The following is a 25757-nucleotide window of genomic DNA, read 5'->3' on the forward strand; positions in this document are numbered from 1 at the left end:
TCTTGACCAAAACAAACCCCCAAACTTGAATTTAATCAAGTTTCTAGATCTGAGCTGTCCAATATGATAGCCATAAGCCCACACATGACTATTGATTTTTTAAAAATATTTTTATTTATTTGTTTGTTTATTTATTCATTCATGAGAGACACACAGAGAGAGGCAGAGAGACATAGGCAGAGGGAGAAGCAGGCTCCCTGGGAGGAGCCTGATGTGGCACTTGGTCCCAGGACCTTGGGATCATGCCCTGAGCCGAAAGCAGACGTCTGCTCAAGTGCTGAGCCACCCAGGTGGTATCCCATGGCTACTGATTTTAATGATCATTGACTGATTTAAAAACTGATATTCAACTTAGTTACTAGAAAACTTTTATCTGAAACAAACTTGGTTATGTGGCTCTCTTTTTTTTCAATTGTACAGTTTAAGATAGCTAAATACAAGTCAAATCTAAATATAAATCAAATCCATCTGAGGAAAATATAGCATCCAAATTGAGATTGCTGGAAACATAAATAGATACTCTGTACTTTGAAGACTTAGTATAAAGAGACTGTCAAATATCTCATCAATAATTTTTATGCTGTTTACACATTGAAATTGTTTTTGAGTATACTGGATTAGGCAAAAATACAGTACTAAAATGAATTTTACTTTTTAATAGGTCATGTGGGTCATATTATATCTCTAACAGCACTGATCTAGCTACCCACTTAAAGGAACTACAGGGGATACAAGAACTATTTTTTTTGCTTTGTTCTGGGGGAACATAAAAAAAATTATAGGATACAGGGGCACCTGGGTGGTTCAGCTGGTTGAGTCTCTGACTCTTGGTTTCAGTTCAGGTCATGGTCTCAGAGTCATAGAATCGAGCCCCACACTGTGGGCTCTGCACTCAGGGCCGAGTCTGCTTGTCTTCTCCCTTCCCATCTGTCCCTCTTAGTGTTCAAGAGCATGCACGTACTCTCTCTCTTAAATAAATAATCTTTAAAAAAAAAATCATAGGATACAATCAACAAAGTACAGAATGCAGAAAATCCTCTAGGAGAAATGAGCCAATTTCTTCAAAAACAAAAAAATACTGCAAAGAAAAATATAAACTGATGGAAGGGCATCCTATCCCCCTTAACATCCTAAGACCCCTAGTGGCTATCTAAAACTATGGACAGTGCCAAATGCTACATATCATGTTTTTTCCTATACATATATGCCTACAATAAAGCTTAATTTATAAATTAGGCACCATAAAATGTTAACAGCAATAATACAATAGAACAATTATAACAATACACTGTAATAAAAGTTACATGAATGGTCTCACTCTCAAACTATCTTATTGTACTGTACTCACCCTTCTTCTTGTGATGTGAGATGATAAAAAAATGCCCACATGATGAGATGAAGTAAGGTGAATGACGTAGGCACTGTGACATAGCACTAGGTTACTACTGACCTTCTAACGATAGGTCAGGAGGATCATGTTTCCAGATTGTAGTTGACCGTGGGGAATGAAACCATGGAAAGGCATGCACAAGGGGGGACTACTGTAGATTAAATGAGACTTAAGAGATATATCAGCCAATCACTCTATCAGTCACCTATCTATCTATGTCTGTCATCTTATTTGACTCAGTGCAAGCAAGCAAACTGTGTGTGTGCAGGACAATTCGGCAAATGTGAATACTAATCATAATACAAATAATAAGGAATTATTTTATAAAACTCCAATATTAAGGAATTATTGGGTTTTTTATATGATAATGATTCTAAATATTTTAAAGAATTATCTCTTTTAGAGATACATTCTGAAATATTTACAAATGAAATGGCATGATGTCCACAATTTGCAGCTGACCCCTGAATAAGGGGGATCGGGTGTTGGCCCCTTACACAGCCCAAAATCCACTTATATACTAATTTATGACTCTCCAAAAAAATTTAATTACTAATAGCCTATTGTTGACTGGAAGCATTACCAATAACATAAACAGTGATTAACACATACTGTAAAGTAAGCTGGTGAAAAGAAAATGTTATTAAAATCTATTTAAAGTACTGTATTTATTGAAAGCAATCTATGTATAAGTGGACCGCACAGTTCACACTCATGTTGTTCAAGGGTTGACTGTATTTTTAAATAATACAAGGGTGAGAAGAGAGGAGGAAGAGGATGGGGTGCACATAAAATAAGTTTGGCCATGAGTTGATAACTGCTAAAACTGATGATGGCTACACGAGATAGCACTGTGCTATTTTACTTTTGTGTGTGAAATTTTCCATAATAAAAATCTAAAAATAAGAACAACAAAAATCAACTTGAAGTGGCTCCTATTGGACAAGGATGGGACCATATGAACATCAAGAAGAAAAATGACTCCAGTAGACAAACATCAAAGTACATTTAATATGTTAAATTCACAATACATACAAATGAAAAACCTCACTGGTCACCTTCAAAGGTTATAAGGGCAACCGCCTCATTCTGAAAGATGATAAATAAAAGAAAAGAATGAAGCATTTATCCTACCTTTTCTGTACTGGCTGTATTTCAAAGGAACTAAATGGTTGATATGAGACAATTCTTTTTAGAATTCCAATAAATAAATGGAGGAGGAATGGAAGAATTAGGAAATTACCATTTTGCAACCCTTAATAGAGCTAGGCAATGATGATTAAGAGCTGCTAAAACTGAGGTGCCTGGGTGGCTGTCAGTTAAGTGTCAGGACTCTTGATTTTGGCTCAGGTCATGATCCCATGGTCCTGAGATGGAGCCCCACATAGGTCTCTGCACTTAGCAGGGAGTCTGCTTGGATTCTCTCTCTCCCTCTCCCTCTGCCCTTTCCCCCCTGGGCGCAGGTATGCAGGCATGTGCTCTCTCTTTCTCAAATAAATAAATTAAAATCTCTCTTAAAAAAAAAAAAAAAGCTGCTAAAACCAACTTCTGAAAAGCTGACAGGGAACTTTATAAAAAACATGGGCTAACAACACCTGAACCTGATGATCATGATTATTTTTCTCTTAACTTTATATTATGTAAATTTTTAACATACACACAAAAATGTAGAGAATAATATAATGCACCCCCTATGTACCTATTACCCAGCTTCAAAAATCATCAACTCATGGCCAATACTCTGCCATCTATACCCAATTTCTTTTTATCTTCAATTATTCTAAGGCGGATCTCAGACACACGACTTCCACTTCACCTATAAATACTTCAGTATGTATCTCTAAAACGCTTTCTGAATCTCAGCACTATTGACATTTTGCGCCAGATGATTCACTGTTGTGAGGGCTGTTCTTTGTGCACTGTAAGATGTTTAGCAGCATCCCTTGCATCTACCTACTAGACACCGTCAGTAACCAATTATGAAAAGTGGGTGTCACAAGTGTCTCCAGACATTACCATATGTCCCCTGGGGAAGTAAAATCCATACACCAATAAGAACCACTGTTATAAAACATAAGGACACTTAAAAAAATTAAGCCATAATACCATCATCTCACCTAAAAATATATTTTTTTCACCTAAAAACATTAACAGCAATTTCTGAACATGATAAATTATCTGGTCAGTGTTCAAATTATCCTGATTGTTTTACTAAAAAAAATTTTTACAGGATTTTCAAAGCAGGTTTCAAATAAGGTACACACACTGCAATTGGCTGGTCTATCTCTTAAGTCTCATTTAACCTATAAATTCCCCTTCTCTCTGCAATGGATTCAAGGAAATCCCACATATTCCAATGGGCTGATTTGTCTCTTATATGCCAATAAAAAAATCTGCCCCTCTGTTTATTTTCTTTCTTCTTGTTTATCCTTGGGAGGGACCAGGTCTATGGTTTCCCATAGTCCAGATTTAGAACTGCATCCCTGTGTTTTAATTTAACATGATTCTCTTGCACTAGTGTTTCATATAATTGGTGGATATAAAAGCTTGATCAGATCCTTGTTTGAGTTTTTGACGAGACTATTTCACAGGTAATGTCAAACACTGACCAAACTTATTACAAAGATAGAAATGACATTCAATGTCAACTGATGTGACGCAAAAGAAAGTCCACAAGTAGCACCACCTATGATATATATTCCTGCCAAAAATAAAAAAATGAACTACATCCAATCAAACCCTAGATTTAAGTACCAGTTTACAGGAAATACAGGGAATGGAAAAACACATTAAGTAACATCATAGGACATAATCAGCCAAATTCAGAATGTAGAAAATTGTACAGGACCAATGACCTAGTTTCTTCCATAAATAGGTAGAAAAAAATAAAAAGGGATAAGAAAATGGTACAGACTAGAAGAGACCACTTTTAACATATGAACCTCACTTGAATCCTGATTTAAATACACAGACTGTGTTTTCTTTTTTTTAAAGGTATTTATGGGATATTCGTGCAAATCTAAACATTTACTGAAATTAGATGGTATTGCAATTAGTCTTTTTTTGGTATTTTTTTGGTAGGATACTGTGGTTGTTTTTTAAAATGTCCTTTCTAAAGATATACGTTGAAGTAATTATGAATGAAATGTTACCTGGAATTTGATTTAAAATATGCCAACAGGGAAGGAAAGGGTATAATAAACAAGATACCATATGTTGCTAATTGTTGAAGCTAGATGACGGGTACTGGGGTCCATTATATGATTCTATTTCCGTATATGTTTGAAATTTTCCACAATAAAGATTTCTTTAAAAAAAAAAAATCAAGTCCCCCTGGCTATAGTGATGGATGGAAAAGCATGAGGAACTGTTTAGGAGGCTCCTGCAGTAGGCCATGTGAGAGGTGAAGTGGCCTATACCATAAAGACAGTTTGAAACCGAAAAAAAGCAGAATTCAATGGATATTTAGGAGGTAAAATGGATAGGGCTTGGTAATTCAATGAATATGCCAAGTGAGAGAGGGAATTGAAGATGAGGCTCAGACTTCTGGTTTGAACCTGTGTCTGGCACCAAGGAGTGAAGGCAGGTTTGGGGAGGAAGGCTGGGGTTGGAGGTACCTGTGGAGCACAGCACACATGGCAGCTGAGGCCAGGGGACTAAAAGAGATACCCAGAATGAGAGAGAATGAGAGAATGCCAAAAGTGAGAAGGAAAGAGTACCTACGACAGATCACGGAGGAACATCTAAGGCCCATCTGTTTGCTATAAAGGAGCATGTCCTTCGTGTGTGCATCTGGGATGAATGCACGTGCATGGAAGGGGAAGAGTGGCAGCAGGCAGGGACCAGGGGTAACTGAGGGTGGTGGTGGGAGATGTGCCTGTGTCTGTGTGTGTATAGCTGGGGGAAGACCCTATATCACAACTCCCTTCCTTCCTCTCGCCAGCTTGCCCCTCTTTCCAGCCGTGGTCTCCACGATGGGGCCCCCAGGTGGGCTGACTCTCCCTCTGAACAGCTGGGAAGACGTGGCCACCCCCGTGGCAGATCCTCACCTTCAGATCTTCACACAGGTCACCGTAGTCAATCTCGATGAGGGCCTCTCGTGCATAGATGCTGGAAGTTCGCTGGGAACCACTCACTGAATCCTCCCCCTGAGAGCTACCCTGTAATGGTGAGGAGAGTCCAATGGAGCACGCTGGCTGTGAGAATGTCCTCTAAAGGGGGCACATGGGGGACGAAGGGCTCCTCTACAGCTTTCAAAGACTTTGAGAAGCACCTTGCTAGAGAAAAACTATGGCAGAAGAGCAGTTCTGAAGTCACAAAGGTCTCAACAGAGCCTCAACAGAGGCTCAAATAGAGAAGATTTTTCCTTCAAAAAAGAAGACTGCTCTGTTTGTACTCTGGTTACCCTTGAGACATACAGTGCTATAGAGATTAGAACATAGCTGTATAAATGAAGAAGACTGGATTGCTGAAACATGGGATCATGACTTTTTGGAGGGGTGCTTGGGGGTAGTTAGGTGAAAAGTTAGAGAAAAACTATGGCAGAAGAGCAGTTCTGAAGTCACAAAGACCTCAGCTCAAAATTGGGCTCTGCCGCTGACTAACAGTGTGATCCTGGGCAAGTCATGCTGTCAGATCCTGACACCTGAATCCTGATTCAAACACACACACCCTCAACTGTAACAAGGCATACTGCCTGCCTGGCAGGGTTGTGTTTAGGATGAGGAGTAATTATGTCATGTTACCCTGGTGCCTGGCACATTTTTGGTGTTCAAAATATTTTTGCTGAATTAAACTGAAATGCATTTGGGAAGAGGGAGGGAGAAAGATACGTGGGGCCAAGATACACACTCAGGTCCAAGACAGATATGTACACAAACCTTCTCTCAGTTAATGTTCCCACCAATCTTCACTTTCAGGACATAAAATGCTTTGGCTCCTCTATTGGCCAGTGTCCCTCCCTTTCCTATGACTAAGCCTTATCACCACTGCATTGCTAATGTCCCTTACCCAACCCTCTCCTGGCCAACCTCCCTCACTGCAGCTAGGCCATCATCTGTCAGGTCCCCTAGCTTCTGTCTTCCTTTGCTCTTGGCTAATGTCCCTCAATTGCCATTCTTAGCACTATCCAACACCTACCGGAGCTAACTATTTTTAGCTCAAGTCCCTAAGGTTACAGAATGATTTCATCTTCTCCTGCCTTCCCTCCCTCACCACCTACTGACATCCGGCATTACCCCCCACTCAACTTCCCTTTCACACCAAAGCTATTACCTTCCCCCTACCTGCCTTCATAGCCTCATCCTGGCTTATCTCCCCTGCATCCCTCCTTAGTGTTCCCCATCACCCCTGCCCACCATCCTTTCCTCTCCTTCTCCCCATCCACTTTTATCCCCCACCTCTGGGTAACGTTGTCCACTTCCCACTCCTACAGCCTGCCCTGATACTCACCTCTTCCTGACTAATGTCATCCATAGTGCCCTTAGACAGTGGCAACTTGATGTCCTGCATCTTGCAGGCCTGCAGCAGGTTGTGGCGGTCACTGCGTTTCTGTTCCAGCTTGGTCTCAATGGCTGTCACCTCCTTCTGTAAATGGGTCATTTCCCTAAAAAGTCCAGATAAAGAGGTAAGATCCAAATCCAGCAGGCTGCCTGCTCTACCTAGTTCCCCCAACCCCAGGCCTGAACCCACTCACTTGTTGGCGCCCCCCAGTTTCTTACGAATCTCCTCCATCTCATGATTCTTGTCATTCACCTCCGACTTCTTGGCCAGGTGCTGATTCTTCAGGTCTTGCAGCTGGGCCATGGTCTCATCTATGATCTTCATGTGTCTTTGTTCCTCCTGGTCCCAGCAGGGGGAACAGGACAAGAAGTGAACGCTTTCCTCATCTCCTCTTGGGATCTTCTCCCCTTGCCCTAACCCTTTACCCCAGGCAAAAGGAGCTTCCAGGTGTATCAAAGCCTCTCTTCAGGAAGCTCTGCTTTCACATACCACCATCACCCTTTAGGCATCTTTTTGGTTGCCCTCCCCCACACACCCCAATACACAAATTGCCTAATGTAGAAAAGTTCAAAGTATTGAAACAGCATCAAGTAGGAGAAAAAAAAAAATCACTCTTAATCCCATCAGCTAGAGACCAATTAATGTGTTAGCCTATTTCTTCCTAACACTACTTATAGATAGGTCTACAAAGTGGAGACTAGATTGTAATTAAAACCCTATATTCTAACAACATTAGAATATATTTGACCACCTTCTCCACATCAAAATTACTGTCACAGGCAATATAACATGAATTTTTCTTTTAAAAAAATCCACACAGGGGATCCCTGGGTGGCGCAGCGGTTTGGCGCCTGCCTTTGGCCCAGGGCGCGATCCTGGAGACCCGGGATCGAATCCCACATCAGGCTCCCGGTGCATGGAGCCTGCTTCTCCCTCCGCCTGTGTCTCTGCCTCTCTCTCTCTCTGTGACTATCATAAATAAATAAATAAATAAAAAATTAAAAAAAAAATTTAAAAAAAAAATCCACACAAACAATACTATTTATTTTCTATGAGTACACCTACATAAATGCACAACTATTTAAATGCCTGCAAGGTCTGGAAGAATACCCACTACGTGGGATTAGCTCCAGGGAGAGGAAAGGGAGTGGCACTGAGAGTGGTCAGTCAAGGGAATCATAGTCTTACTTAACAGATCTGATTTTGAGATTTTAATTTGAGACAGTAAGCGAGCGAGCGAGTGAAAGAGAGCGAGAGCGCATGAGCAGGGGCAGAGGGAGAGGGAGAAGCAGACTTCCCTGCTGAGCAGAAAGCCAGATGTGAGGCTTGACCCCTGTAACCAGGGATCACACCCCGAGCCGAAGGCAGATGCTTATCCAACTGAGCTACCCAGGCACCCTTAGATCTGATTGTTTAAACAAAGAAAGTTTGGTTTTCATTTTCATCTTCAAGTCACATAAAGGGAACCTATCTGCCACTTCCTCCCAAACAGCCCATAAAAATAATATGCAGGCACAGACAATGCAGAAGCAAATATGGCATGCTAGTGATTGATGAATCTTGGTGACAGATAGGTGGGAGTTCTTTGTAATAGTCTCATCACTTCTAAGTTTCAAATGATCCCAAAATAAAAAGTCAGTCATAGAAATATGATTCTGGATCACCTAGATGTCCACTTACTCCTACCTGATCTGCATCTGCATTTAAGATTCAGGTGACACCAAAGAGGACTATTTTCATTATCAGGGTTTAATGAAAACACACATATACACACACACCCCACCAACAACAAACATCGGCAAACATAAAAAGTCAAAATGGTATGTTTAAGCCAAGTGAGGAGGATCAAATTCTCTCTCTCTCTCATACACACACACACCACCCCCCCCACTACCAAACATCGTCAGACATAAAAAATCAAAATGGTATGTTTAAGCCAAGTGAGGAGGATCAAATCACCTCAGGAGGGGATGCTATGAGAGGAACAAATGTTTCACAGGAATTTAAAGAGAAGGAATGTGGGAAAAGTAAATCGTCAGACAATACCCAGTGACTCAGGCATGCTCGACTCGAACTGAGCCGGGGCAGTCAGCAGCACAGGTGCAATGTGAAAAGCGACTCGGTTTCAGCAAAACACCATCACCTGTTGTACTAAATTAATGTGATTAATTATACAAATTAATTTGTAAGTTCTGGCTTTTTGGTGAAGTGCTCTAAGTATGCATGTCTGTATATATTTAACATCAAGGATTTTTTAAGTCAACACTAAAGATCTTAGCTATTTAAATGGAGTCCGTATACTACTAAAATTTGACCACTAAACTATGCAAATACATGTATGAATATAGCATAATTTGCTAAACTTCTAATTCCCAGAGGACACTGGAGAGTTTTCAATATGGAACTATAAATGTTTGTAATAAACATCAACCTCTGTGCACAAAGCTGTGCCAGCATTTTGGATTTCCTCAGGTATTACTAAGTGGGGATAAGTATATTCCAAAGATTCTTGATGGATGGTGCCATATGGCAAAAGAATGCTGGTCTTTTGCACCGTGGCCAGTATTAATCATTTGGCTTCTTGGGGGGGGCGGGGGGGGGGGGGGCTTTTTTTTTTTTTAAGATCTTGGGTAATGTGATAGGAAGCAAATTACATCTGATTGTTGCTTTCATTTGCATTTCTTTGACTTCTAATAAGGCTAAATTATGTGTATATGTTTCCAGGCTATTTGAATCATCTTGAACCGTTTGTGCTTCTTACTCGTTCTTTTTTTTTTTTTTCCTATTTAGGTCTTGGTGTTTTCTTATTTCAACAGGGCTTTATAAATTATGGATATTGCCCTTCTATCGTATCTCTTCCAAGTTTTCCTCCCAGTTTTTAGTATGTCTTTTCTTGCTCTCCTTCCTTACCTTCTTGAGCTTTTCTATCTCATTTTCATCCTTTTTCACTGTCTGCTCCCACATGTGTACTTTATCCTGGTCTTCTTTCAGTTGGTTCTTTTCAAAATCCAACTGGATGCCCAAGCGAGTCTTTTGATTCTCAAATTCCAAACTGCAGGGAGAAAGGAGAACTAGGTCCAGGACACAGGGACTACTGGATTTCAATCACCACTCAGGTCATCCCCTCATATCCACATAAAACTGTTCCCTGAAGTTGGAGAACTAAGTCCCTCAGCCTAGCCTGTGGCTATGGCACAAGGCAGGGGAGATCCAGCCAAACTCCACTAATCCCCCTTTATACACTAGAAGACTCCAGAGCCCTCCCAAGTTCCTCGGAGGCACAAAAAGGTCCACCTGAACCCACTAGCTATAATTCTTACTTATTAAGTTTCTGTGTACTTGACATAATTACCTCCAATCCTCTAATTAATAGCTCCACAAGTAAGCATTATTATCCTAATTTTACAAATGAGGAAATAAGGGCCAAGAGGTAAAAGACCTTGCTTAAGGCCACACAGCTAGTAAATGGCACATGTGAGCTTCGAAGCCAGGTCTAACACCAAAACCCAGGCTCCTTTTCCTAAGGCACCACCACAATATAATGTGGTAGGAAAACAGCTCTGGCTTCCAAACTCTGCCATTTACTAGTAGTATAACTTCAGGCAAGTCAGTTATACTCTCCATGCCTCTGTCTCTTTATGTATAAAATGCAAATAATGATAGTACTTACTTCACAGTTATTAGGAGATTTTTTTAATGAATTAATATGCATCAAGTCCTTAGAAGCATGTTGGACACACAGTAAATACTTAATAAGAATTTTTTTTAAAGATTTTATTTATTGGGGATCCCTGGGTGGCTCAGCAGTTTAGCGCCTGCCTTCGGCCTAGGGCGTGATCCCAGGGCATGATCCTGGAGTCCTGGAATCGAGTACATCAGGCTCCCTGCATGGAGCCTGCTTCTCCCTCTGCCTGTGTCTCTGCATCTTTCTCTCTCTGTGTCTCTCTCATATCCACAAAAATCCATAAATCTTAAATAAGATTTATTCATGCTAAGAGCCGGACATAGGACTCTTTCCTGGGACTCCGGGATCACACCCCAAGCCAAAGGCAGATGCTTAACTGCTGAGCCACCCAGGCGTCCTAAAACTTAATAAATTTTTGTTATCATCAGTATTGACAGGAATACTGGCTGCATTCAGCTCATATTTGCTCACAGACTTTGGCTCTTTCCAACTACCCCCCCCCCCCCACCCCGCAACACACACACACACCTTCCCAGAACCTTCAAGGAACATGGAGAAAATACTAGATTCCTGCCATTGCCCTGTCCCCTGTCTCTTCAGAAACTCAGAGTATGTAACCAGCAGCCAGATACTAGCAGGCCAGGCAGGGCTAATTTCCAACTGCCCCCCCCCCACTCCCCCCATATGGTGTGACAGATGCTGCCAGATGTCACACTAGCAGCTTAAACCTATTAGTCACTATAATCCAAATGAAATGTAATTAACTCTATAATTTTGAGCTATGCAATTTTAAGCCCAATCTCCTAAGCATGACTCATAAAGCCCTCTGTGATCTGGCCCCTGCTGACCTGTCCACCACTCCCACCTTCTTCCTGACCCCATTTTTATGCTCCAGACATTCAAAACTACTTAGTTTCCAGTACAAGGCACACTCTCTCACACCTCTGAGCATGCTGTTCTCACTGCCTGGAACTTCCTTCTATCTGCTGCCCAGCTGGCTAAGTCCTACTCACTCTATAGGCATCTATTTCATCACTCCTTGTCCTGTAAAAGCTTTCCTGACAGTTGTGAGCAGGTTCTTCATTTCTATTACACTTTTCTGGGTTTTCTCTCTTTTCTGGTGCAGTTAATTATATCCTACAGTTCATAAACATGTTGATGTTCGCTGTCTATGCAAGACCCGTGTCTCCTTTGGCTCAATCCATCCCTGATTTCCACTTCCATTATCTTCCCTACGGTGAGCATGCATTCCAAAGTGACGTACATGTATACAAACATATAGCCTTAAAAATGCATATTCTTGGGAAATATCCTGGTTTTTATATTTACACAAATGCACGATGTTATTAATTTATCCATGTTACTGCCTATAAATCCAGTCCTTGCTATACAGGATTGCATAGTCTGTATATTCATAACACTTAACTTATATTTCCCCCAAGTGATGGCTGTTTACATTGCCACCAATGTCCTACACCACAAATGATGCCAAGATACACAACCCTCAATGTGTTTCTTTGTGACCCTGTGGCAAGACTCTCTCTCTCATATATATTCAGGAGTGGCTTTGCTGTGTCATAGAGCTTATGCAGACTTATTTCCACCAAATACTGCTAGACTGTTTTAATTTGCATTTCTGATTAAGAACAAGACTGAACATCAATTTGTAGTTATTAGACACACGCATGCTTCTCTTTCTATGAAATGCTAACTACATCCTTTGTCCTTTTCTCTACTGGGTCTCTCTCTTTTTTTTTAAGATTTTATTTATTTATTCACGAGAGACAGAGAGAGAGAGAGAGAGGCAGAGACACAGGCAGAGGGAGAAGCAGGCTCCACGCAGGAAGCCTGACATGGGACTTGATCCCAGGCCTCCAGGATCACGCCCTGGGCTGAAGGTGGCCCTAAACCGCTTAGCCACCCAGGCTGCCAGGGTCTCTTGTTTTTACTGTTCCTCTTGATTTGCAGTTCTTGGAACATTTCTTCTGTATTTTCTATGTACCTCAAGTACAGCATCAATGGCACTGTTCTGAAATTGTTGATCTAATTGCTTCCCCAATTATTTCATAACTCCTTGAGGTCAGGGACAGGTCAGGACGAATCATTCTATATCCCTTGAGCCTGGCTTAGGGGTGGGAGGGCAATGAAATGTTTATTTATATGGGCCATGGGCTACATGAACTGCAGACTGGGCCCAGGGGGTGACCTCTTTCAAAGACTGTGTCATGTTCGTCTGTCTTATCCCCAATCCCCCTACCAATAACTACCACAGGACCACTTGGTACAACAGAGGCACTCAAGGAAAGTTTGTTAAATGAGCAAATAAACTAAAGAGGAGAAGAGAAGAGAAACCGTTTTGTTTTGCTCTTATTACTCTTCCAATCTAGAACTTCATTCTTCCCCGACCCCTCCTCATTGCCTATCAAGAAATGACAGTAATAAAAGCTAGCATTTAGTATTCTTAGTAGGCGCTAAGTATTATACTAAATACTTTAGAAGGATTAGTTCATCTGACGTGCCCAATGCCATGAGATAGGCATTGATATTAACCCACTTTACAAATAATGAAACTGGGGCTGAGAGAGAGCGAGAGACAGAGAGAGAGAGAGAGAGAGAAAGGTTGAGTCACTGCCCAAGATAAAAAGTTGTGGAGCTAGGATTCTAACCCAGGTAAACCACATTTAAAGCTGGCCCTCGGGATCCCTGGGTGGCACAGCAGTTTAGCGCCTGCCTTTGGCCCAGGGCACGATCCTGGAGACCCGGGATCGATTCCCACATCGGGCTCCCAGTGCATGGAGCCTGCTTCTCCCTCTGCCTATGTCTCTGCCTCTCTCTCTCTCTCATCATCAATAATCAATAAATCATCAATCAATCAATACAAAAAAAATCGGCCCTCTTGATCCCGGTGGCTAAGTTTACATCTGCACCTTAGGCTATTTATGATCCTGCAGGGTCAAGTACCACTAGTGGGATTAGCTCCCGAGGAAAGGGAGTGGCACTGAGAGTGGTCAGTCAAGGGAATCATAGTCTTACTTAACAGATCTGATTTTGAGATTTTAATTTGAGACAGTAAGCGAGCGAGCGAGTGAAAGAGAGCGAGAGCGCATGAGCAGGGGCAGAGGGAGAGGGAGAAGCAGACTTCCCTGCTGAGCAGAAAGCCAGATGTGAGGCTTGACCCCTGTAACCAGGGATCACACCCCGAGCCGAAGGCAGATGCTTATCCAACTGAGCTACCCAGGCACCCTTAGATCTGATTGTTTAAACAAAGAAAGTTTGGTTTTCATTTTCATCTTCAAGTCACATAAAGGGAACCTATCTGCCACTTCCTCCCAAACAGCCCATAAAAATAATATGCAGGCACAGACAATGCAGAAGCAAATATGGCATGCTAGTGATTGATGAATCTTGGTGACAGATAGGTGGGAGTTCTTTGTAATAGTCTCATCACTTCTAAGTTTCAAATGATCCCAAAATAAAAAGTCAGTCATAGAAATATGATTCTGGATCACCTAGATGTCCACTTACTCCTACCTGATCTGCATCTGCATTTAAGATTCAGGTGACACCAAAGAGGACTATTTTCATTATCAGGGTTTAATGAAAACACACATATACACACACACCCCACCAACAACAAACATCGGCAAACATAAAAAGTCAAAATGGTATGTTTAAGCCAAGTGAGGAGGATCAAATTCTCTCTCTCTCTCATACACACACACACCACCCCCCCCACTACCAAACATCGTCAGACATAAAAAATCAAAATGGTATGTTTAAGCCAAGTGAGGAGGATCAAATCACCTCAGGAGGGGATGCTATGAGAGGAACAAATGTTTCACAGGAATTTAAAGAGAAGGAATGTGGGAAAAGTAAATCGTCAGACAATACCCAGTGACTCAGGCATGCTCGACTCGAACTGAGCCGGGGCAGTCAGCAGCACAGGTGCAATGTGAAAAGCGACTCGGTTTCAGCAAAACACCATCACCTGTTGTACTAAATTAATGTGATTAATTATACAAATTAATTTGTAAGTTCTGGCTTTTTGGTGAAGTGCTCTAAGTATGCATGTCTGTATATATTTAACATCAAGGATTTTTTAAGTCAACACTAAAGATCTTAGCTATTTAAATGGAGTCCGTATACTACTAAAATTTGACCACTAAACTATGCAAATACATGTATGAATATAGCATAATTTGCTAAACTTCTAATTCCCAGAGGACACTGGAGAGTTTTCAATATGGAACTATAAATGTTTGTAATAAACATCAACCTCTGTGCACAAAGCTGTGCCAGCATTTTGGATTTCCTCAGGTATTACTAAGTGGGGATAAGTATATTCCAAAGATTCTTGATGGATGGTGCCATATGGCAAAAGAATGCTGGTCTTTTGCACCGTGGCCAGTATTAATCATTTGGCTTCTTGGGGGGGGCGGGGGGGGGGGGCTTTTTTTTTTTTTAAGATCTTGGGTAATGTGATAGGAAGCAAATTACATCTGATTGTTGCTTTCATTTGCATTTCTTTGACTTCTAATAAGGCTAAATTATGTGTATATGTTTCCAGGCTATTTGAATCATCTTGAACCGTTTGTGCTTCTTACTCGTTCTTTTTTTTTTTTTTCCTATTTAGGTCTTGGTGTTTTCTTATTTCAACAGGGCTTTATAAATTATGGATATTGCCCTTCTATCGTATCTCTTCCAAGTTTTCCTCCCAGTTTTTAGTATGTCTTTTCTTGCTCTCCTTCCTTACCTTCTTGAGCTTTTCTATCTCATTTTCATCCTTTTTCACTGTCTGCTCCCACATGTGTACTTTATCCTGGTCTTCTTTCAGTTGGTTCTTTTCAAAATCCAACTGGATGCCCAAGCGAGTCTTTTGATTCTCAAATTCCAAACTGCAGGGAGAAAGGAGAACTAGGTCCAGGACACAGGGACTACTGGATTTCAATCACCACTCAGGTCATCCCCTCATATCCACATAAAACTGTTCCCTGAAGTTGGAGAACTAAGTCCCTCAGCCTAGCCTGTGGCTATGGCACAAGGCAGGGGAGATCCAGCCAAACTCCACTAATCCCCCTTTATACACTAGAAGACTCCAGAGCCCTCCCAAGTTCCTCGGAGGCACAAAAAGGTCCACCTGAACCCACTAGCTATAATTCTTACTTATTAAGTTTCTGTGTACTTGACATAATTACCTCCAATCCTCTAATTAATAGCTCCACAAGTAAGCATTATTATCCTAATTTTACAAATGAGGAAATAAGGGCCAAGAGGTAAAAGACCTTGCTTAAGGCCACACAGCTAGTAAATGGCACATGTGAGCTTCGAAGCCAGGTCTAACACCAAAACCCAGGCTCCTTTTCCTAAGGCACCACCACAATATAATGTGGTAGGAAAACAGCTCTGGCTTCCAAACTCTGCCATTTACTAGTAGTATAACTTCAGGCAAGTCAGTTATACTCTCCATGCCTCTGTCTCTTTATGTATAAAATGCAAATAATGATAGTACTTACTTCACAGTTATTAGGAGATTTTTTTAATGAATTAATATGCATCAAGTCCTTAGAAGCATGTTGGACACACAGTAAATACTTAATAAGAATTTTTTTTAAAGATTTTATTTATTGGGGATCCCTGGGTGGCTCAGCAGTTTAGCGCCTGCCTTCGGCCTAGGGCGTGATCCCAGGGCATGATCCTGGAGTCCTGGAATCGAGTACATCAGGCTCCCTGCATGGAGCCTGCTTCTCCCTCTGCCTGTGTCTCTGCATCTTTCTCTCTCTGTGTCTCTCTCATATCCACAAAAATCCATAAATCTTAAATAAGATTTATTCATGCTAAGAGCCGGACATAGGACTCTTTCCTGGGACTCCGGGATCACACCCCAAGCCAAAGGCAGATGCTTAACTGCTGAGCCACCCAGGCGTCCTAAAACTTAATAAATTTTTGTTATCATCAGTATTGACAGGAATACTGGCTGCATTCAGCTCATATTTGCTCACAGACTTTGGCTCTTTCCAACTACCCCCCCCCCCCCACCCCGCAACACACACACACACCTTCCCAGAACCTTCAAGGAACATGGAGAAAATACTAGATTCCTGCCATTGCCCTGTCCCCTGTCTCTTCAGAAACTCAGAGTATGTAACCAGCAGCCAGATACTAGCAGGCCAGGCAGGGCTAATTTCCAACTGCCCCCCCCCCACTCCCCCCATATGGTGTGACAGATGCTGCCAGATGTCACACTAGCAGCTTAAACCTATTAGTCACTATAATCCAAATGAAATGTAATTAACTCTATAATTTTGAGCTATGCAATTTTAAGCCCAATCTCCTAAGCATGACTCATAAAGCCCTCTGTGATCTGGCCCCTGCTGACCTGTCCACCACTCCCACCTTCTTCCTGACCCCATTTTTATGCTCCAGACATTCAAAACTACTTAGTTTCCAGTACAAGGCACACTCTCTCACACCTCTGAGCATGCTGTTCTCACTGCCTGGAACTTCCTTCTATCTGCTGCCCAGCTGGCTAAGTCCTACTCACTCTATAGGCATCTATTTCATCACTCCTTGTCCTGTAAAAGCTTTCCTGACAGTTGTGAGCAGGTTCTTCATTTCTATTACACTTTTCTGGGTTTTCTCTCTTTTCTGGTGCAGTTAATTATATCCTACAGTTCATAAACATGTTGATGTTCGCTGTCTATGCAAGACCCGTGTCTCCTTTGGCTCAATCCATCCCTGATTTCCACTTCCATTATCTTCCCTACGGTGAGCATGCATTCCAAAGTGACGTACATGTATACAAACATATAGCCTTAAAAATGCATATTCTTGGGAAATATCCTGGTTTTTATATTTACACAAATGCACGATGTTATTAATTTATCCATGTTACTGCCTATAAATCCAGTCCTTGCTATACAGGATTGCATAGTCTGTATATTCATAACACTTAACTTATATTTCCCCCAAGTGATGGCTGTTTACATTGCCACCAATGTCCTACACCACAAATGATGCCAAGATACACAACCCTCAATGTGTTTCTTTGTGACCCTGTGGCAAGACTCTCTCTCTCATATATATTCAGGAGTGGCTTTGCTGTGTCATAGAGCTTATGCAGACTTATTTCCACCAAATACTGCTAGACTGTTTTAATTTGCATTTCTGATTAAGAACAAGACTGAACATCAATTTGTAGTTATTAGACACACGCATGCTTCTCTTTCTATGAAATGCTAACTACATCCTTTGTCCTTTTCTCTACTGGGTCTCTCTCTTTTTTTTTAAGATTTTATTTATTTATTCACGAGAGACAGAGAGAGAGAGAGAGAGGCAGAGACACAGGCAGAGGGAGAAGCAGGCTCCACGCAGGAAGCCTGACATGGGACTTGATCCCAGGCCTCCAGGATCACGCCCTGGGCTGAAGGTGGCCCTAAACCGCTTAGCCACCCAGGCTGCCAGGGTCTCTTGTTTTTACTGTTCCTCTTGATTTGCAGTTCTTGGAACATTTCTTCTGTATTTTCTATGTACCTCAAGTACAGCATCAATGGCACTGTTCTGAAATTGTTGATCTAATTGCTTCCCCAATTATTTCATAACTCCTTGAGGTCAGGGACAGGTCAGGACGAATCATTCTATATCCCTTGAGCCTGGCTTAGGGGTGGGAGGGCAATGAAATGTTTATTTATATGGGCCATGGGCTACATGAACTGCAGACTGGGCCCAGGGGGTGACCTCTTTCAAAGACTGTGTCATGTTCGTCTGTCTTATCCCCAATCCCCCTACCAATAACTACCACAGGACCACTTGGTACAACAGAGGCACTCAAGGAAAGTTTGTTAAATGAGCAAATAAACTAAAGAGGAGAAGAGAAGAGAAACCGTTTTGTTTTGCTCTTATTACTCTTCCAATCTAGAACTTCATTCTTCCCCGACCCCTCCTCATTGCCTATCAAGAAATGACAGTAATAAAAGCTAGCATTTAGTATTCTTAGTAGGCGCTAAGTATTATACTAAATACTTTAGAAGGATTAGTTCATCTGACGTGCCCAATGCCATGAGATAGGCATTGATATTAACCCACTTTACAAATAATGAAACTGGGGCTGAGAGAGAGCGAGAGACAGAGAGAGAGAGAGAGAGAGAAAGGTTGAGTCACTGCCCAAGATAAAAAGTTGTGGAGCTAGGATTCTAACCCAGGTAAACCACATTTAAAGCTGGCCCTCGGGATCCCTGGGTGGCACAGCAGTTTAGCGCCTGCCTTTGGCCCAGGGCACGATCCTGGAGACCCGGGATCGATTCCCACATCGGGCTCCCAGTGCATGGAGCCTGCTTCTCCCTCTGCCTATGTCTCTGCCTCTCTCTCTCAATCAATCAATCAATCAATAAATCATCAATCAATCAATCAATCAATAGCTGGCCCTCTTGGGATGCCCGGGTGGCTAAGTGGTTGAGCATCTGCCTTTGGCTTAGGGCGTGATCCCAGGATCCAGGGATCAAGTCCCACATGGGGCTCCCTGTAGGGAGCCTGCTTCTCCCTATGCCTATGTCTCTGCCCCTCTGTGTCTCTTATGAATAAATAAATAAAATCTTTAAAAATTAAGCTGGTCCTCTTAACCACGAGACTATGCCACACTGCCTCCCTGACATCCCTGTTCTTTAAAGCTGACCTACAACAAACACCCATCATTCTAAGAGCTCCTTCCTGTCTTATGACAGCATGCGATTTCCCAGGATATCTGGGCTGGGGGTTCGAGGGCACCCTCATGTCCTCTTGGACCCACACTTTCACCTACCGCTTCTTGGCAATTTCGTTCTGCCGCTTCACCTTCTCTTCCTCAAACTCCCGGATGTTGCGCACACCAATCTCCCGACAAAACTCTTCAAACACCTCATCTTCTACCTGAGGGGAAAAGCGAGGAAGGGCAAAGGCCCCCTGGGTCAGAGTGCTGCTGCCAGCCCCAGTCACGCCCCACGGCACACATTGGCATGGCTTGTCCCCTACCAACCTGGTTCATTTTCTCCTTCAAGTCTTTCATTTCCCTCTCTCGGCTCTGGATGATCCTCTTGATATCATTAATGCGAGGCCCAAAGTTGGCTAGCTCACTCTCCAGTTTGGATTTTTCCTGCAGGAAACAGGGTTGAGAGGGGAAAAAAAAAAAGAGAGACCAGGCTCTTTGAAGGAAAAGAGCTATCATGAACACACTGGCCCCTGGACAGGAAGGGCTAGCTCTCCACAGGCTGGGAGAAGTTGGCTTAGAACTGCCCAGTAAGGGTCCCATCATCTCCCGCGTGAACTGTCACACAGCTTCCTTCCCAGCCTCCAGTCAGCTAGCTTCAATCCATGGGGCTGGGCACATGGCAAACATCATCAATTACAGGTCCACACTCCCTTATCCATAATCCTCAGAATTCAGACTTTTTGATTTTAGAAAAAGGTAAAAGGATATTTATACTACATTTTACATAATGCCCCCAGGTTGGTCTCGGGAAGCACCCCACGATCAAACACATTAACACATCTAAGAGAGTATGTCCACCCACAGAGACTGAAATGCCAGTACTTTCAATTCACTTTCCAAAGCAGCTCAAATATCTGTTGAATGAATGACGCTAATAATAGCATCTTAAAATTTACTGGGCACTTACTGGGTGCAAGAAGTCAGTCTAAGTAGTTTACATGTATGAGTTTATTCAATTTTTGTAAGAATGGTATAAAGCAGGTGGTAATTCTAACTCCCACTTTACAAACAGATGAAAACCTGATGCTGACAGGTTAAGTAAGTTGCCTCCTGTCATACAGAGCCGAAATCTAAAACTCTGGCTGTCTGAGCTGCTACGCTTGGTTCCCTGAAGCATGCTGGGAGGAGGGAAATGGGAGGAGTTCCCACCCCAGAGAAACCTCAGCCAGGAATGTGAGGGTGGCCTTTGGAGGACAGGGTTGAAGGCCAATCCCCACCTGCAGATTCAGGGCTAGATGTCGTGTCTTGGTCTGTTCCAGGTCACTCTGTGAGTACTTGAGCCGCATCTGCAGTCCGTGGGCCTGAGACTGCACCTGACGTAGCTCTGCTTCCTTCCGCTTTGCCTTCATCTGTTCCTGAAATAGACAAGAGAGAAGGGGTAGGGCGTAAGAAACAGACTGGCCAGCCTGGTAGTTTAGGACTCCAACCCCTAGGGATGTTATAGCCTGTGACTTACTTTCAGCTCCTCTGTCAACCGCTCCTTCTTCTCTTTCAACTTATCTACTGCTTTCTCATCCCATCGCCGAGCCTTGGCCTTCAAATCACTGGCCCCACCAGAGATCACCCCTGACTTCTGGAACAAGGTCCCATCCAGTGCCACTGTCTACACACAGTAGAGAAAAGAGATGAAGAGAGGGGGGAAAAGATGAATAAAAGAATCTCTAATACTAATGTGGACAAGGAATCTCCAGCTCCAACATGGACAAGGGAATCCATACCTTGTGACGCTGGTGGCCTCCAAAGGCAATGCGACGAGCATCTTCCACATTGTCACAGACAAGGGCATTGCCACAAGCATACTGCAGGGCCTTTTTGATGTGGGGTGGCTCATAGCGAATCACATCAATCACCAGCTTGGCCCCCTTCAGTTCCCGGAGCTTCTCATCTGTAGGTTTCACCTGTGGGAATAAACTCAGTAAGTGGTAGAACATGGAGGGCTAGGAGGGACCCTCTCACACTGCCCTGACCCCATCCCCACCAGCCTCACCTCCAGGTAGTCAAGAGGCAAGAAGGTCTCAGGCTCCCCACGCTGTTCCTTGATGTACTGAATGCAATCCCGACCTGTCTTCTCAGAGTCCACGATAATGGCATCCATGTTCTTTCCCAAAACTTTGGTTACAGCAATCTGGTACTTCTTTTGTGTAGGCTGACAGAGGTCAATGAGGCGGCCATACTGAGGAAAGTGGAAGAGCAAATTGAAGCATGAGGCTTTTGGGAACTGGCTCAATTCCTAGCTTAGAAAGAGGAAGACCAAAATCTGTGTGAAGAACACAGCTTCCATGCCATGGAGGAAAAGCCTACTCTGGCCCCAAAACAATAATCACTTCATTCATGCCTAAATCCCAAAAGCATCTTTCTGAACCTCATTTTTACCATTTCACAGAGCACTGCTACCCCAGGCACTATATCAGATACCTTATATACGTTACCTCAAATTCTTACAAGCACCCAGCAAAATACATCTTTTTCTAGTTCACGTCCCCCATGCCCCCCTAAACTAATTGTGCTTCCCTAAGAACTATCAGATAAAGAGTAAGATTTTCAAGGGCAAGGAATGAGCCTAATTCATCCTTATGAATTCCCCAGCAGTGTCTAGAGGAGAGATCAGGAACTATTTATGGAAACAAATTAAGTTGAACTCAGGAATGGAATTACAGCAACAGAGAGATAATATTCAGGGAATCTGGGAACTCAGGATTTGGTTCAAGAGGCCAAGCCTAAGATGTATCTATATGCAAATGAATAGGTTGAATAGTTTGGTACATGCCAAGGGAGATCATATAGAAGCCTACAGAGTTACTTCCTAGGAGACTAATCCCTATCCATGGCTCCTACCCTTTGGAAAGGCCTCTCCTGTCTCCCTGTCTTCCACAGAGGAATGAACAAAGCAAGACAGAACCTTCAGGAAGATGCAAGCGGTGTGATGAAAACATGAGGTCATAAGTCAGAACAAGTTGGGTTTAAACTGTAATCCTTCCACTTACAGGCTGTGCTGTTTTGGGCAAGTCATTTAACCTCTCTGAGCCTGTTCCCCCAGCTTTAAATAAGGGATTAGCAATCTTGTCCTCAAAGGGCTGCTGGGAAAATTATCTGACTTTGAGTGGGAGGGTAGGTGCTCAGGAAAGGAGCTCCCTTTCCATTCTTACCACAGAGCCAGGGTACAGGCGCTTGATGCTTTCCATAATCTCTGCCTTTCGCTGTTGGCGGCTGCTCTCCTGGCGGTCGATACGGGCATCCCCCAGCTGTTCCATCACCTGGTTCAGCTCTTTGTTGATCTCATCAATACGCCGCTTGGCCATCTCCACCTCCTCTGTCAGCTCCCCCTCTAACTTCTTCTGCTCCTCTAGGGACTGCCTACAAAGTGAGGGAATACAGGGGTTACCCTGGCTGATGAGAAAATATTCCTGGCAGAGAGGGACTCACAAGGACAGACAGGGTTCACAAGAACAGGCCTGGAAAAGGAAAGGCTGCAGAGCCACATACTTGCTAGTGGTGATGTATTCCTCTAGTTTCTCAATCCGTTTCTGATTCTCTTCAATCTCCCGCAGCTTTTGCTTGATCTTAGCCTGGAAGAAAGACAAATATACATCATCACCAGGGGCTGAGCAAGTTATCTCTAAGACTATGGGGCCTAGAGTTATAGACTTATCTATAAGCAGCTTATAACCACCATGTTCCCATTCATTCAAGAGCCCAACAGTCCAGGACAATCTGTCACTAATGGGGAAGACCCACCAAAAAGCAGACACACAACAGTGTTCAGTGTGGCTCCACTAACTGATGGGCCTCCCAGAGCCCTGAGACCCTCTCATGGTGTTCTTCCTAGCCCAGGCTACCTTCCTCACCAATCAGGAAGGCTCAAACCAATGCAAAATAGAGCTTTCCAGGGCTTTCTGCCCTGTTTTCTCATCTGTAAAATATAGGCAACCTCCACTTCATAGGACACATATTAAGTGCTTAACACAGTACTGCTATTAATATTAATGCCCACCATCTTCTTTTAGATCTTTAAAGAAAGAGCTTAGTAGAATACCTGGAACACTGTAGGCTTTTCTTGGAGTACTACGACAACTATTATTATTGTTATTATTATTATTATTATTTTATTAGTATTGTTATTAGGAAGGCGGTAAGCAAGGTATACTTGATAAGACTGTGGCTTCAGAGCTAGACTGCCCAGGTTCATATCCTGGTTCTGCCACTTCGTAACAATGTGACCTTCGACAAATTAATTCACATCTGCACTACTGTTTCCTCATTTAGAAAATGACTTAAATGAGTGGATACATATAAAATACAGTGCCTAGCACATAGTAAGTGTTCAGTAGTTGTTAGCTATTGTCATCACTGTTAAGACTATCACTTCTTCTCAGTCCAGTATCCCTCATCTTAAAACACATGCCCACCTCTGTCTCTACTTTCTTCCGCTCTTCCAAATCCAGCCGGTCCTGGTCAGCTTTCTGATCCCGATTGAACTTCTCTAGTTCCTGGGCCAAGGTAGCTGCTCTCTTGCTGGCTTCTTCTTTCAACCGATGGTATTTCTTCACCTACATTACGAACAACCAACCGAATCAGTCTCTGTCAGCACAGCAATCCTCCACCCCAGCCCCAACCCTCCCAGAGCTTACTTGATTCTCCTCCAAGGTCAAGTCTCTGCCCTGACTCTGACTCTCCTCTTCCATCCGTTCCTCAAACTCCTGCCGGGCTTTCTCTACTGACAGCATCTCCTTTTCCAGCTCATCCATATCACCTTTACGCTTCTTGTAATGCTTCTGAGCATTCTGTAGGGACTTTTTGGCTGCTTCCAGCTTCTTGATTTTGTGGGAGGTATTCTCCTTGGCTTTGATATACTGAGGCCGCTTCTGGTTCAGCTCTGAGTCCTTCTCCCTTTTGCCAGTACAGAGGGCAGTAAATTGGTTAGCAGTGTGGGAGAAGGGAGGGTTCCCTGGCTTTATACCCAAAGGGAGGCCTGAGGCCCCCAGTCAGCCTCAGGGAATTGCCTAAAGAACAAGGGCCTGATGCTACACAGATCTGCAAAAAAGGGGCAATCTGACTACTCTCTGGAAGTGATGGCTTCAGCCTGACATCCCGGCCACTCCATAAGGTAAAGCTACCACTCCTACCTCGGCCCTAGCTGGGCCAGGCCCCTCAGTAACAACTCCCAAGAACGCCCTGTGTGTAGTTGTACCCATCTGATCTAACCGTTTCAAATTCCTGTCCTTTAAACTTCTAGCTCCATTTTTCCTCTTCCAGGAAGGCATTCCCAGCCATTCTAGTAGCTGGGCCTCTCCCATCACTTCCTCTCACTTGCCAAGGTCACCACCCCTTTCAAGTCCTCTCTTTTATGAGTAGCCATCTTACCCAGTCTGAGTACTTAAATGCTCTTTTTGTCTAAAAACGCAAGTCAAGAAATGTCCTTGGTTCTGGCCAAAGCAAGTCAAGAGGAAGGCAAACTAGTGCAAGCACTGGACTCTAGGCTCAGAGGAGCCCTAGGAAACAGCATAGTCTCTTGGTTTCCCACAGGTTGCAGGCCCAGGCCTGCCTCTTACTTGATCTCCTTCTCAATCTGCTGCTGCTCCCGCATCATTTTGCCCAGCTCCTTCTTCTTCTCCTTCAGCTCATCCTCTACCTTGTCCATTCGCTTCTTGTCCTTCTCGATCTCCTTGTTCTTAGAGGCCAGTTCCTTATTGAGTTTCTCAATTTCCACTTCGTTGTGATAAAGCTTAAAGAGCTGCAGCTGCACCTGAGCTCGCACCACCTCATCCTTCAGGCGCTGGTAGCGGTCAGCCTGTGGAGACAGGGACACGGAAGCAGGGGTACGTCACTAAGGCACTAGCTCCATCCTGGCCCCTCAGAGCCCAGTAGCAGCCTGGCCACCTACCTCTTCTTTCTCCTGTTTGGCTTCCTTGCGTTCAGCCGCGATGTTTTTTTTGCGATGGTAATTAAACTGTGTGTCCTCTTCAGCCTTTACCATTTCCTTCTTTCGCTTGTCATATTCCTGGGCCAACTCCCCAGAGCGACTGATCTCTTCAAATAGAGCTGTCCTCTCTTTGGGGTTCTTCATGGCAATAGATTCTACAGCACCCTAGTAAAGGTCAAAACACTCTCCCCACTTAGATCTTAGCCGTCCCAGTTCCCTCTACCCATTTCCACTCAATCAAGGTTACTGACCCTCTCCCTGCACTAGGTGCTACATTTCACACTGGGCTTTAAGGGCACATTCCTGCCTCGAGGTGCACAGGAACCAAAAGGGACAAAAGCAAAGACAACACTGTGTGTTACATGCAGTGACAGAAGTAGCACAGAAAAAGGACTAAATGAAGCTGCGAGTGGGAGACTGGTAGGGGTTTCTATCCAGGAAAGCTTCCCAAAGGTGACATCTATGCGGAGTTTGAAAAATGGGGAAGAAAGTTAAGTTTCTTAACTGAAGGTTATTTCAT

At 43.2% G+C, this 25757-nt stretch overlaps 1 protein-coding gene across 1 annotated transcript in view; it reads right to left on the reverse strand.

Annotated features, from left to right (window-relative positions):
* Positions 1-25757, reverse strand: part of SMC1A (structural maintenance of chromosomes 1A) — a 44343-nt gene that overhangs the window by 12670 nt on the left and 5916 nt on the right. Inside the window, exons 4-19 of the mRNA XM_041740065.1 lie at positions 25199-25402; positions 24867-25105; positions 23946-24204; positions 23724-23864; positions 22801-22883; positions 22464-22671; positions 21305-21490; positions 21036-21215; positions 20774-20920; positions 20535-20672; positions 19585-19701; positions 19372-19478; positions 15331-15472; positions 7086-7231; positions 6842-6995; positions 5440-5550 (exon numbers count right to left, since the gene is read on the reverse strand). Of these exons, the coding sequence (XP_041595999.1) occupies positions 5440-5550; positions 6842-6995; positions 7086-7231; positions 15331-15472; positions 19372-19478; positions 19585-19701; positions 20535-20672; positions 20774-20920; positions 21036-21215; positions 21305-21490; positions 22464-22671; positions 22801-22883; positions 23724-23864; positions 23946-24204; positions 24867-25105; positions 25199-25402 (2562 nt within the window). The remainder of the gene's footprint in view (positions 1-5439; positions 5551-6841; positions 6996-7085; positions 7232-15330; positions 15473-19371; positions 19479-19584; positions 19702-20534; positions 20673-20773; positions 20921-21035; positions 21216-21304; positions 21491-22463; positions 22672-22800; positions 22884-23723; positions 23865-23945; positions 24205-24866; positions 25106-25198; positions 25403-25757) is intronic.

The sequence above is a fragment of the Vulpes lagopus genome, chromosome X (assembly GCF_018345385.1).
Source record: "Vulpes lagopus strain Blue_001 chromosome X, ASM1834538v1, whole genome shotgun sequence".
Taxonomy (NCBI): domain Eukaryota; kingdom Metazoa; phylum Chordata; class Mammalia; order Carnivora; family Canidae; genus Vulpes; species Vulpes lagopus.